This window comes from Styela clava, chromosome 4, assembly GCF_964204865.1.
Source record: "Styela clava chromosome 4, kaStyClav1.hap1.2, whole genome shotgun sequence".
Taxonomy (NCBI): domain Eukaryota; kingdom Metazoa; phylum Chordata; class Ascidiacea; order Stolidobranchia; family Styelidae; genus Styela; species Styela clava.
In genome coordinates this window covers 17034391-17049671 of record NC_135253.1, presented here as the reverse complement: position 1 = coordinate 17049671, position 15281 = coordinate 17034391, and the positions used below count along the sequence as shown (strand labels likewise).

At 34.5% G+C, this 15281-nt stretch overlaps 1 protein-coding gene across 2 annotated transcripts; it reads left to right on the top strand.

Annotated features, from left to right (window-relative positions):
* The first annotated feature begins 456 nt into the window (after positions 1 to 456).
* Positions 457 to 14529, top strand: LOC120327157 (uncharacterized). 2 transcript variants are annotated; one of them, XM_039393579.2, is made up of 15 exons: positions 460 to 1227; positions 1631 to 1756; positions 1942 to 2694; positions 2950 to 3089; positions 4412 to 4530; positions 5665 to 5709; positions 5906 to 7994; positions 8626 to 8811; positions 9043 to 9112; positions 10932 to 11042; positions 11370 to 11416; positions 11604 to 11670; positions 12541 to 12703; positions 12865 to 13010; positions 13504 to 14529. In XM_039393579.2, exons 1-15 carry the CDS (start codon positions 958 to 960, stop codon positions 13828 to 13830), a joined length of 4659 nt encoding a protein of 1552 aa, XP_039249513.2. In that variant the 5' UTR covers positions 460 to 957; the 3' UTR covers positions 13831 to 14529. The 2 variants fall into 2 exon arrangements, with proteins under 2 accessions (XP_039249514.2, XP_039249513.2); XM_039393580.2 differs by lacking the exon at positions 1631 to 1756 and having other exon boundaries at positions 457 to 1227.
* Positions 14530 to 15281: the final 752 nt, after the last annotated feature.

The window sequence follows — 15281 nt, the reverse complement described above, 5'->3', positions numbered from 1 at the left end:
AAACGAAAAGTTAATACAGTACAGCAGTAATAGATTGTTAGATGAATGCTAGTTCAGTTAATTATTAGGTCATTGTTAATCGACAGGCAACTTGCATCTAAAAGGCAACAGCAGTGCAGTGTTCCCAACCATGCGCAGGAATAGAGCTCCATAATTTATTTGCTTGGAATCAACGCTTAGGTGTTGATACGGCAGAAAGGTACGGTACCGTACCGTACTGTGGTCCGGCATGCTTTGCTATTTTGATATTCACAATTTAGAACAATAATCAAAATATTTGATGATGGTTACTTCTACCCAGGCCAATATGGAAAATATCAAAACAGAATTCAGGTTTCATAATAACCTGGGTCCTGCCAGCACAGCTGCAGGTTGATCTGGACTGGTAAGACAGTATGGTCTTGATTCTAACCTTTTGTTATTCTGCTCATATACCATACACCGAGCTCATGCATCTGACACAAGTAGCTGATCATGGTTGCTGGGAAGTTCTGCTGTTTATTCTCTATGGATTAAAATGACGCATTATATAGGGGTATTCATTGAAATGGTGGGGATAATACAGATAGCACTGTAGCATGGTACAAGCATTCAAGCGGTTCTCTAGTCCTGTAGTCCTTGCCCATCAATGACCCATGCCAAACATACAAAAGTTGTAGTTAAATGAACCTGTAAGAAAATTTATACACAATGCTTCAACCACTAATTGCTTATGATGACTTTTGCAATAATCCAATATCAAGAACCTGTGTCCCATATCTAACTGAATCCAATATTTTCATCATGATCTCACTTCTTATAAGCTTTCTTTTCTTAGAGAAAAAAAAATTTCTATCTCGACCAAAATATTGATTCAAATATTTTATATATAGATTTAAATTACCTTTCGTTTTTTCAACTATATCAAAGTGTTAACTGTGATTGCCTTAATATAAGAATCAAATGAAAGAATGAAGAATGCCTCGTTGTTGCATCCCATCATGCAAGAGAACTACGACCAGCACCCATTATTTTCCCAAAAATGAAGCAAGACGTACCAGATGGATTGAATTTGTTCAACAAATCAAACCTGACTTTGAACCATCTCCTTGGGTGGCGATATGTGGTGCTCACTTCGAGAACAACTGTTTTGTTAGAAATTTTATAATTCAGAATCAAATGGGTTTCAAAAACCAACGTCGAATACTGCATGATGATGCTATTCCATCTTTGATTGATCCCGACGAAGTTTGTTTAATTAAATTTCTATTTTTCATTTTTTAACAAATTTATTTGAAGCAATGGATCAACCTTCTAGCGATTACCGGCCAGTTGACTTAAAATTATCTTTTTTGTTCTGTGATAAAAAATCAAAAGCATATAAACATATTAGCATAATTTTCCGTATTTTAGTTCTATTAGGAGTTTGGGGACTCGCCAAATGACTCCCGTAGTATTTGTACCTAGAATTATGATCTATCCTGGTACATATATAACGTTCCAGACCCGGTGTCCGCCGTCTTGGTTCACATACTACGGAATAACCCTGTTTTGTTGTCGAGCATAGCAATATATTGCTTGACATGACACATTCATATATCGCATATTCAATTCATGTGCGTATTTAAGAAAAAACGCTTTGTTTATTCAGGCTGAGTCTTCGAGATGTTATTATAGAAAGGAAGTACCGGTAAATGTGAAACGAATGCGAAATATTGCCCCGAAACCGATGTCAGTAAACCTCAACAATAATACAGGAGATTCTTTGGCACAACAGGTTATCATTTGAAATTAACGCATTAATATTTTATTGTTATCTGGGTAGTTTCATTTTTTATTTTGAAATGCTATATAATAAAATTCAACAATTCTCTTTTTTGTATTATAGTACTAAATATTTCATCAACTCACTACAAATATAAAACTGAGTATTTAAATTGAAATAAAAAAATTATATTTTAGATTCCAATACTGTTTCTACCTAACAATGCTACAGCTGGAAAAACCACGGTTGGAAGAATTGTTATTCCTCAGCAATCAGATAAGAAAGCGGAAGAAAATATGAATCATTCTACCAATCCTAGTGGAAACATGCCTCCATCAGCCAATGACATCACATCATCTGGACAAGTTACTATACCTTTTCAAATAGTTAACTCAACGCCTTCATTAACAGTTAACAACCAAGAAAATATGAATCTTTCTACGAATCCTAGTGGAAACATGCCTCCATCAGCCAATGACATCACATCATCTGGACAAGTTACTATACCTATACAAATAGTTAACTCAACGCCTTCATTAATAGTTAACAACCAAGAAAATATGAATCTTTCTACGAATCCTAGTGGAAACATGCATCCATCAGCCAATGACATCACATCATCTGGACAAGTTGCTATACCTTTTCAAATAGTTAACTCAACGCCTTCATTAATAGTTAACAAACAAACTGGACAAAATGTAAATTTTTTATCGGGATCGAGTAGTGCAGTGCAGAACATTGCCACATCTCAGCGACCAATTTCAATGCCTGTGAAAAACTGTGTGATAAAACCAATTATTGTAAATGTCAAAAATAAGTTCATGAATAGTATCCGTGTTTCAGAAAAGTTTAAAGCCCCACCTTCAATTCCATCAGCAAGTGTAATAACCAAAACTTGTCTAAATGAGAAATTAACAACTTCAGGAGACTTGAAGAAGGAATATCATAAGGTACTTTCAGTCAAATTATATGCTAAAAAAAACAAAAATCTTGACATTGTACTAATGATTTCTTCTTAACTATTACTTCCAGTAATTCTGTACATACAAGTGGTTGCTTGTCTATAGCCTTTTTCATAGAAATGCTGTGAAATTGAGAATTTTAAATCTCAATTTTTTTAACATTACAATAGTGCTTACAACTCGCTTATCAGTTTCGTTAAGTGACCTAAATATTTATATGATATTCAATATTTTATTTTCCAGATAAAGCCAAAAGGTTCTGAAGCTAAAACTGAATTATTTACACTTGATTACCTGCAGCAAATGCCACTGAAAGATTTGGTCGACCAATTTACTAGCGAAGTTAGATTGAAAATGAAAAATTCTGACATGAAGGCACTCAGGTTACTTACTAATAATGTATTTTGAGTTTCATTTTAAAAACTGTAATTACTCTAGGGTGCGCTCATGAAAAACATTTTTATTCCTTAACTGTCAATTTCTCTATGAATTCCTGGCAAATGAAAAATGGAAACAATAGATTAGATATTCCTCATGAATTACTTTGTATATATTTTGTATGATGGTCTGGTGCAGGGCTACTCAACTGGCGGACCGCGGTCCGAATCTGGACCTTTTGAGTATTTAATTCGGACCGCAGACGTGTTTGTCTCTGAATGCATCATTTGGTTTTAATTTCATAATCCTGACGTAATTCATTTTCGCTGCTAAACCACCAAGAAAAAAAATGTCAGAGCACCGAAGCGCGATATTGAGCGTTGCTCTTGTATTTTGTCAAACGATGCATCGAATTTTCGTTTGCATAGTTGAAATATATTTCTTGAATGACCGGACCCCGATAATTTTAAAATTTTGTGTACGGCCCTTCGGTGAAAATAGTATAGTAGCCCTGGTCTAGTGCAAGGGTGTGCAACCGCTCATACCGGAGGGCCAGACACAAATAACAGGGTGAAACCGCTGGACCTTTTTTTAACATAGGCGTTCTAGTAGTTGCAGGCACAAAAACTTTAGTTATTGATTTTATGACTCGCAGCGCACAATCTCGCTGTTAGGCCATTGCAACGACATAGCCATAGATCAGGGATGGCGAACCACTGACCCTGTAAAGTAAAGCACTAAACTACACCAACATTAACAGAACCGTTGTATTATGATTTGTTTCAGAAGATTCTTATAGATACAAACATTGATTAAATATCTGTGACCCACTCTCTTCTGTTCCGAGATAAAAATATGATTTTTGACCCATTCATTGAAAAAGGTTTGCCATCCCTGCCATAGATAATAAATTGGAGAGAGGTATAGGCTTTGCAACGCAAAGGGATTGTAATAACTCGCATTTGCTGGATTAAACTGAATTAAAAACTCATTTCAACTGTCGCACACGGCGCACACCATTCAAAATTGGCAATTTTCTGCGGGTCTCACAATTTTTCCTAGTGGGCCGCATTTGGCCCGCGAGCCGCAGATTGCACACCCCTGGTCTAGTGGTTAGAACAGTAGACCTAGCCATGTTGGCGTTGTAGGTTAAGATTTCAAGTTCATATACCATGTCCACCCAGAGTGGAATAAGAGTGAATAGATTATGGTCCTTCCAGAAAAAGTAGATTCTTGCGTTTAAGTGTCCAATTGTTCAGCACAAGTTAATAAGATCTGCTTCATAAAAAAACTTTCAGTTTCAGTTTCACTATTTTTTCTGTTACAGATGTAAAATGGGAACATGTTCCTTTGTTATCTCTTGTCCTACTATCAATGAATGTGCAAATTTAATGCAGGGACATATGAAGAGACATCTTGAATCATTTGTTGAGCAAACTAACAGAGGTGAGAACCAACTAGGAACAAATGAGATTTAAGCAATCACATGTCCAGAACTTTTCATATCCATTTTTCAGTACAACATATCAGGATTTAATAAGGTATATCTTGAGTATCACATATTTTGAATATAGCTCCCGTAGCATATATAGGCCGATAAAGTTAAAAAAAAAAGGTTCCCAAACTAAGAGGTCGGCTTATACGCATAACTCTGATCATACATAAACGAATATAATGTTTACTTCATTCTAACAGATATATTTCAAACCATTTGTATGGTCGGCTTATATGCGAGTTTTTATAAATTCATTTTTTAATAGGTCGGCTTATATGTACTGGTATATAGAGTTAAATTATGCTCAATTAATACAGAGCTGATGACAGGTTTAGAAAAAAAGAATAGCTCACCCATCCAATTACCGGTAGGTGGATCGCAATGTCATTTATTTAAAAATTGGGGGCTCAGATTTAAATAATTGTCTGATGTTCGGTGCTATGGGTTAGATCCTGTTACTTTTGATCACACTCAGTGGGAAGTAAAGAAAACTAATCTCTGGGCAAAGTAATGGCTGACTAATGTTATTCCCAGAGCTACTGGAACTTCATACATTTATGGGTGTTTATTATGCGCCAGTAAATGGTGATTTTCTGACTTGCACCTTTTTGTCGAGATATCATGATACTAATCTCAATCAAATAATTAGGCGAGAATCTGGGACGGTGGTTCTCAAACTTTTTAAGCTGTGCTTCCTTTTTAAACTTTGTCAAGTCTCGCACCCCACCTCAAAAATAACTAGCTGACAATAACCTACAAATAACAGATAGCAAGGCGAAAGTATGTTTCATACAAAAAACACGCTGAAAATATGTGGATGGAATCGCAATCTGTAAACAATAAAAAAAAATGTAAATATCTAAAAAAGTCAGGCAAGCTCAAATCTAACAAATATTTTTAATAAGCTCCACATCCCCTCAAAAAATTGTCCCCACCCCCTTTGTGGAGCACACCCACCGCTTGAGAACCACAGATCTGGGAGTTACCTTGTGTTGTTTCTATGTTAGTCCTATTTCCAAGTTTGGGACGATATTGAGATATATAGTGTGAATAACTTATCCTTTCCTATTTAATATATATTTCAGATCCATCCTCTCACAGAAAATTGATCTTTTCCAGAGTTGAACCAGGTTAGTTAATACAAATTTATGAATATTTTACCTAAACTCAGTGATGTGATAAACAGGACAACATTAACTGTTTTTCATACAATGCATTTTCACACCAATCTAGATGAGAAAATTTTTGGCTCCTGATCTATGACCCTCGCCCACCTCTAATTAAGACCTGTTACATATGAGCTTCATATGCAAATTTATTTTTCAGATCAAGGAATAGAGGGTGAATCATCTGTCAGTATCGTGAATGATATAGTTGAAAACCGAATGACTAATTATGGGGAGCAAAATAATACGGCCGGACTACATAAAATTGGAGGCTGGAAGTTGCTGGGACCTACTAGAAAAAATCATGCAGATAAACAACGAAAAACACTAAGCCCTAAAAAGTATACGTTAATTATGGAAAAGTCTAAAATAGCAGCTGAGTTTGCAGCCTGTCCTACTCAAGAAAATCTTGCCTTGCTTCTCCAGCCCTTAGTAAACTTGTTGCTTCCTGCTGAAACAAATCCCACAACTGAAGACGATGATTCTAGTATGCCGATTATAACGAAAATAAGAGGCTCGGTGCCTAGAGAAGAGCCAAATGTATCACAATCCGAACAAACTGAGATAGAAAAAAATTGTAACAATTTGATTAGTAATTCCAATGTGGACTTTACTTCTCTTTTCGAAAGTGCTGATTCTTCTGAACCCGATAATCAAAATGAGAAGAATGTATCAATTAATACTAACGTGGACAATATAATTGAAATCAAAAGTGAACCTTCTGAAGATGATTTAGTTAACTTTAATAATGAACTCCTTTTTGACACAACAAATGATTCACTTGCACTGAATAGTACTCATCCTGCAGTCAGATCTGATAAAGAAAATCTGTTTTCTGGTATGTGGGATTTAAACTCAACTCATTCAGATGGCAGGTTATCAGATGTTGAGAGTAGTTGTGATTCCCAGCTCGATATTCGAGGAATTCTTGAAATTGAGAATCGAGAGTCTGAAGAAGAGGCATCTGAGTATACCAGAAATAAAAAAACAGATAAAAAAGAATCATCTGACAATATTTTTTCTTTGCTAAGTGAATCATGTTCAAATTTTGAAACTACCTCTGACGAAGAACATTCAAAGTCTTTACCAGAAGATGAAGATAAAAGTTTTTTATCATCACCAAGTAAAATAAATAATACGGAAATATCAAATACAAATATTATTGACTATGGTAATATATTTGAAAATATTGAGCGCAATGTTTTCGATACTGTTACAACTACACAGCCTCGAGTGAATTCAAAGTTAACGTATTCTAGTAATAAAGTTAAAGATGTATCAAATAACAAACATCCTGTTATGCAAGGTAAGGAAGCTTTTCTGTCTATACTTGGTTTGCAGAAAATTTCCTTATCCAAAGAAGAAGAAGTTGATCCTTTTGTGGTGAAGCCACCTCTTTTTCGAACAAGACTGCAAAAGAAAACAGCTGTCCTTGAACGGAATATTCGCAAAACTAAAGAACAGTTGACATCGCAGGATGCAGAGCTTGAAATACAACCTTTATCACAACTTAATGATGTTTCTAAATCAAAGACTTATTCAAAGTTAAAATCTGTGAATCGAAAACATTTGCAACGTCGTGCATCTTTAAATCATTTTTTATTGAATCGTTTGAACGATACTCCTCGTGGACCTTGTTCTATTGAGTACAATGATATCAAAGGATATAATTTGCGTAGAGCCAATTTGCTGAAAAAACGTGCTCATGATCAAGCTAAATTTAATTCACAATCAAAACTGCGTACCAATGTCGAACCTGGTACAAAAAAGACTGGTTCTACTTTGCAAAGGAACACTTATAATCCAGTTGGGGAAATATTAAGACTGCCTATGGAAGGAATATTAGCAATTTACGAAGAAGAACATGAGTTTGCTAGGAAACTGTCAGAAGAAGTACGCAAACAAACCAGATTAAAAAATGATTTGGATTTAGAAAAACAGCAAGAAGAAGAAAGGCTGCAAATAGAAGAGCGAATGAGACTTGAAGCAATCCCTGTTGAGAAATTAGTACCATCGGACAAAATTGTTTATAAGAGAAAACTATTACCACCCCGTCCCAGATCACCTTTCAATATGCCACAAGACCCTTTACCAATCACTCGTAAAAAACGAAAAAAGCTTAAACGTGTTAAATCAATACCTCCTCCCAGAGAAATCATAGTCAATGGTAAATCAGTACTTATAAAACATGAACCAGAGTCTGATTATGAGGAATCATCATCCAGTGGTGCTACTTCGAACAATGAGAGGTATGTATAATGGAGGATTTTAAGGTTATTTCAAGTTGAAACTTTATAAACTATTTTTACATTTGTCGTTACAACTTTCAAAAAAATTTTCAGTATCAGAATTTGTTTAGATTGTTGCACCCTACCTGTCATAATTCATTATTAAGCAGGAATATAGTGTAAATCGCAGACACATAAATAAATCAGGGCCCTGACTGCTTGGATAGATATTTGTGTTCATAAAAAAGTGTTTTGCTTTTGTGTCATGCATCAAACACGTGATACGAGAAACGGTATTATGAGATTACGCCATGGCCGTGATTGATACAGATCTAATCTGAAAGTTTTGCATGTGTATTTTTTAATCATAATCCTTGTTTTTCATAATTTGCAAGCACTGTCTACACACCGAACTTGTTTTATAAAAGTTTGTGCCCAAAGCAAGGCATTCAGATGCAGAAAGACTACTCATAGCGATAGTAATGCAAATTTGCACTAAATTTTTTCATCTGCGAGATATCCTAGATATATGTTATAATACGGTATCTTGACTTAGATACAGCTACATCCCAGGTGGTCTACTCGTACAATTCTAGTCTAGATATTTTGTCTGAAATTCAAGCTTCGATTTGTTTTATTAAATCGTTTGTAGTGATGAAGATATCAATCCTGTTGCAAAGAAAAAGAAACTTACGGTATCGAGCTTATTATATCAACGACGGAAAAAACTTGTCAAACCAAGCGATATCTTGCTTGATACGCAGTCTAGTTCAGACAATGATGATCATGTGAATTATCGTGATTCTGGAGATGATTTCGTCTACCAATCTGACCCAAGGTAAAATGTCTGGTTCACACCTTGTATAAAATTTGTGATCATCTGGAGTTACTGGTAGAAATACAAAGATCACATTTTTCGTAAAAAAAAATGTGGAACCATTGTTTATAACTTTTTTCTAAACAATTAATAATATTGGAAAATCACTAATCATTCCTACCTCACATCATTGGGTTTCAACTGTATTCAAATATTTTATTTTAAATTGGTTCTATCATATATATTTTTCAGTTGCCATTCAGATTCAGACAATAGTGTGGAAGTTCGAGTTCATATGGACAATAATGAACCTCCACAAAAGGTATTGTCTTCTCCTGAATATCGTTGCAATCATAAAATATTGTGTAAAAAAAGTGGCATCAGGTTTGATTTCAGAACGCAACAGTTACTATGCAGTAGTGGACAGGTGGCATTGTAGACAGAAGTGGATATATCATGGAAGCAATGATCACGATTAGCATTTCTTATGTGAAATTGTACACATACACTGATATTTTGTCACAGGATGGTATAGAAATTTTACATTGTTACTATTAATAGAAAGTTTTGCAAGGGTAGTTTAAGTTCAAAAATTCAATGAAGTTGGAAAATGTTTTATGTTTTTCAATATACTATTATGTATGTTATAGCAAAAAGCCAAAAACTCAGGATTACAGTTGAAGATGACAAAAAGCGTGCTTGCTTCAAAACCTAACATTAATATTATTCAAATGAATATTTTTGAATAGGCAACTGTAGCATATTGATAAGCCTATCTAATTTTGTTCAGATGTGTTTTTTTTTATTCCAAGCAACACAGTCACTTCTCCATAGCCAGGATATTTGATAAAATAATGTCACAATTTCAAATATTTATGTCTCAACCATTCAACTTTTATATACTTGTTCTATCTTTTTTAGGTTTAAGTAGTTACACATATCATGAATACAAATTTTCTGTTCTTTATTTATATTTTTCGTTTAAAATGGATTTTGAGCGGTGTAAAAGTTTGAACTAAGAAAGGATAATTTAATGACAGTCAGAAAGTTACTATACAGGGTGTTCATGAAGTGTTGTCACAGTTTCAAGTTTGTTACGAAGTCATATATCCAAATATATACCAGTATATATCTTATCCAGGTTTGTTTAATTTTAATCAGTGCTTATTCACATTTTTTTACTAAATTTAATACAACAGTAGGGACCAATGTTCCCTCTAATTTTTTGTAGTATGTGTGCACAGAAATTTTGGTGTGTGCGCACTTTTTTGGAAATGACTAATATTTGTGCTAAAACCAATGAAGAAATTTTGGCATTCTAACCGGGTAATAAGTGGGCCAACAACAAACTTTCTTAACCTGCCAACCGAGAACATTGTTACATTACATCGAAATACGTCTGTGCGCAGTAAATCTATGCGTGTGCGCAGCCTCTGAAAGCTGTGTGCGCGCGCACACTTTAGAGGGAACACTGGTAGGGACCACAAATTAAATATGGCATGATGGCATTGAATAATTCCCTTTGAAATTTTAAAATTTTGGAGACTTTATGAATACCCTGCATAATTATTTGTAAAATCGTTTGGATATAATTTGCCCTATCTGTACATGCTAAATGTTCATACTATACAGGGTGTTAAAAAAGTTACGCAAAATTAAGGTAAAATTTTTCGTCATGGCAACTTTAAAAAAGTAACTGTTAAAAAGCGTCAGTCGTGAAATGTTGAAATGGCATTTCACTGTAATTCAATACTGTTAAAAGGTGTCAGTCGTTAAATGTTTTACGTAGCATTTCATCGTAACTTTTGCGTTATTTTTTTAAACACTCTGTATATTAACATATAATAAATTTATATGTATGAATTTGCAGAATGTAAAGCCAGTTTAGATACTACATAGATCAATATGCATGATAATCAATCAGTTTATATTTTGAGATTTGTTGCTTTTAATTAGTTACATTAATGAGTAATGAAAAAAATAGAAATTGATCGAAGATAAAAAGCTCAGGAGAGGAAATACTTTGCAGGAAAAGGTGTTTCTAGAAAGTGCTAGGCAGATGTCAATTGTGAGTACAGAGCGTTTTTTTTTATGTTACGAATTACGAGGTGAATTTTTTTTCAACTTTTCATTTGTTCCAGGAAAAAAGGTTGGTTGAAATAGAGAAAGAAGCTGAAGATATTCTTGCTCCGTTACTTACCAATCAAGATATTGCCATCATTGGATTCACGAATGATCACTCCTATTATCATGTAATTTGTTTTGATAGTTTGTCATTTTTATCGACCCCCCCCTTTCGAATTTTCTAAAAGGTGAAAAAGTTGCCGATAACACGTGCAATTGCCTTCTGCTAAAATCGCCGTTCGTTTTCATCAACGCGGCGTGTTATTTATGCCGTGAACGCCCTTTACATTGGTGTTTATTCTCTTCAAATCACAAATTTGTGCCGCGGGAACAATGATAATTATTTTTCCTAACGCTGTGGCATTTGTCGAACATAAGTTCAATGAAAAAATACTAGATGTATTCAATTATTATGTCAGACAAATTTTATCTCTTCTTATTTTGTCATTTTATAGCAAGGACAGAAAATGGGCAGAATTCAACCAATTATGGATCCATACATGTGAGTCGGTGTTTGTATTTTATATGTATAGCATGTATCAGATATATATCTGTGCAGGGTTTCCATTTCTTTCCCAGTATTGGATATATTGTTCTTTATGGGATCTAACTTATCAGTACATTATCTAAACCTGAAATATTTATTATTAGCTTATATTTTGTATTATCATTTGTTCATTTTATTTCAGTACAAATGTGATGAGAGGTCCAACTAGAAACCAAACCACATTAAGTGAATCACAGATTAAGGAAAGGGTAAGATAATTTTATATACAATAACAGTTTAATTAATTCCAATTGTTTTTAACTTCAATGGCTTAGTCACTAAAGCCTTGACTTTACCTAAGTTGGCAATTGGCATTACAAGTCGAAACTTCCCATGAGTTTCCATGCTCATCATCTCATTCATGTCGCAATAAATTTGGCTGACAGAGCCAAATTGGAAAGATTCTGGTCTTTCATTAAGTCGTAGCTTCTTACAAATCAGTTACTACGTTTGTTTGAAATTGTTAAGTTCGACGACATCACCTGATAATGAAATTCTGCTTAGTAATTTCTGTCATTTATTAAAAAATCGTAGGACATGAAATTTCTCACTGTTTTTTTTGTTTAACACAGTTCAGTCCCACCTTGGGAAATTCCACGATGTTGGTTGCAGCAAACTGAATTATTTGTTTCATATCCATTTTACTGCTGCTGCCCTAGTTTTTTGCTGTACATTGAAGTATGATGTATTGCTGAAAGCACTGGGCTAAATGAAAGCTTTGCATATATTAGATAAAATGATATTGAAAGCTTGAATCTCATTTTTATTATGTAAAGCAACAAGGTTATTGTTTCGGCAATTTCCTATTTACCGGTATGTATATAAAAAACACTACTTGATCTTATTTGATCAGGATATCATCCTGAAATGATAGTAAACTATGCATGAGCGTTTCGATTTCAACGCTATGAAATGCAATTTATTGGAAATGATGTGTCTTGAACGGATATATGATGCTTTTAAATGATATCAATATGCCGCGATTCTGATCCACTTGACATTATAACAGTTGTTGTTGGTTTTCGCTATTGCTTCTAATACAGACGTACTGAATTAATAATATAATCTATTTGTTTTAGGAAAATGCATTGGAATATCTGAAGCACCTTAAATACACTGAAAATAGCAGAGCTGAAATTTCCACCGCAGGAGAGCAACTTGTTGGAGATCTTGTTTGTAAAATTTGCCAAAAACGATTTTCAGCTACTAATTCATTATACTATCATTACAGGAGTCATGCTGGTTAGTCCTTAAGTTATTTCAATGTTTGCTGATTGTGGATTTATTGAACATTTCAGTTAAATAGGTATATATGCTATCTAGTTCACAAATTTGACTTATAGTTGTTAGGTTTCTTTTGTCTCTATTTCGTAGTTTCGTAAATTGCTATTTCTTGTTTGTAGGTGTGAAACCATTCAAGTGTGATATTTGTGCCAAGTCATTTACTCGTCTTCATAGTTTAAATTATCATAAAATGATTCACGACAACAGGACGAGGTTTCAATGCAGGTATTGTGGGAGAGGATTCAGACATCCAACACATTTTAAGGTAAACCTGAATACACTTTCTTGTGTACGTTTCGCTAAATTCTTGAATTTGGTAGAAAAATTCCCCTTTCTCCGTAACTAAAGGACCAATTAATTCCAATTTTTCACTACTCAGAGATGGAAAATTTCACTAGATAGCTATTGTTTTTTGTTTTTTTTTTCGAATTTTTTTTACGAGTCCACGAGAGCGAATATTCTGCTATCATATTTTGATTAGAGGGGAGTACTGAGTAATTACCAGACAGTTCTTCTGCTTCCAGATTGTTTCTCCACCAAATTTTTCAGAAAGGCCTCACTATACTGGTACTAGTGGTACACCTCTGGACATATTTTGAGCCTCTGGACATATTTGAGCATTGCTTGTTTTTATGTTATATTTTGCATTTTTTTGTCGGTGAAATTTGATACTTCTGTTTTTCTGAATGTATTATGAACCTTGACTGAAGATCATGACTGTTATTTCTCAACCTCAGAATTTTATTTTTTGTTGATAGGAACATCTGCATAAGCACACTGGAGAGGAACCGTATGAGTGTTCGTACTGCGGACGAACTTTCAAGACAAGTAACACATTAAGAAGACACAAACGAAAAAGAAATTGTTCAAGGGCTCGTTGTCAACCAAAAAAAACTCTTCCACTGAGCTTATCTACAGCACCTGTATCACCCATACAAATTACATCGTCCTCACCACCCCTCCCTGACTCCCCACCCCCACCGACCTTGCCCATAAAACCATTTTCATTTCCTCAAGGTCAGGCTGTCAAACTTGTGTTATTTCCGAAAAATGGAATATCAAGAGTACAACTCTGCGATGATTAATTTACTGTATGCTTGCAGCGTCGGGCGCAAGTCCTGAACCATTGACTGGAGTCGATATGCTGTTCATCGATGTCTCGAGTTGTCTCACTTGCGGCGAGTTGATGACGAGTTTGAATCATTTCCTTAGATGACTCCAGCCACTTTTGAGTGTTTGATAAATGGTAACTCAGTCCAATCCGAGTTGATTCAATGACTTGGGCCTCCCCCGCTTGTACTGTATGGAGAAATGTATTTGATTTTTGATAGGAAAATGCGTGTCAGCCATTCTGTTAAACAGGTGGTGGAATTTTCAGGCACTGTGATATTTTGGTACATTGGAAAAGATAACTTTGTGATATACTGATGTAATGTAATGAGGGCTGAGAGGTATAATCAAATCTGTAGTCTTCAGCCATGTTAAATATTTTTCCAATTAAATACGTTCTGTTTGTTGCTGAATGAAATATATGCTTTGATGAACTGTTTAATATTTTTTCATTCCAATTGTAATATTTCACAACAAACGTTATAGCTTTCACTGTTCCTCACAACTTCTATATTTTTTATTGCATTTGGGTTTAATTGTTTTAGAATTCGATTGTATGCTTTATTTACTATCTTTTATTTTCAAGACTAATAAACATTTGCAACAGTGAATCCACCCTTACATACCTCTTTGCTTCTGATGACAATAAAATTGTATTTCTGTTTTGCAATTTAGATATCGTTTCTGTTATTTTTAGATGATTGAATATCAATTCTTCTCAGGTTCAAGCTTATTACGATTTTCCACGAAAACATGGTTAAAGAAAACGAAAAAAAAAAAACAATTGAGTAACACGAAGGGATTCAAATTCGAGCTATCTAGCTGTAAACAACTGCCATGCAAACGGCGTATGCGGATTCTTAAAATGAATAGCAGTTCAGGTGACGGGTATTAGGCGCTGAACGGCTTGCAAAAAATCGAAAGTGTCTCTTTCCATGATATGTTTGTTTCTGTCTTTATTTGATATCACCAAGCTTTAACAGGGGCGGAATACTGATTGGAAGAACCTATTATAGAGGTGACGAACTCTCTTAGGTTATTAAGATTAGGGTTTTCAGGCTAAATATTTGCGTGACCGACACCCGTGGACCTATGAATGGTTTTTTTCTTCTTGTTAAACAACTGCACCAATTGAAATTTTTAGTAGTCAAAGTTTGTTGTTGTTTCTGAAAGCCTATTGCATTTATTTATTTATAAACTTTCAAACGTTTTAGAGTCGACATATCATCTTTCGGGTTTCCAAGGTTGCAATATTTATATTATCTGTTTTTCACACATAACCTAAAAACAAAAAGCAACCTAATCCTACCGTCGATGACACCATTGTGACAAACCGATGGCTATTTTTTCCACGCAGGCATTGGTACACCAACAATGGTCCTTTTCAACACCTTGCGCAATATAAGCTCCTTATTTATAAATTCTC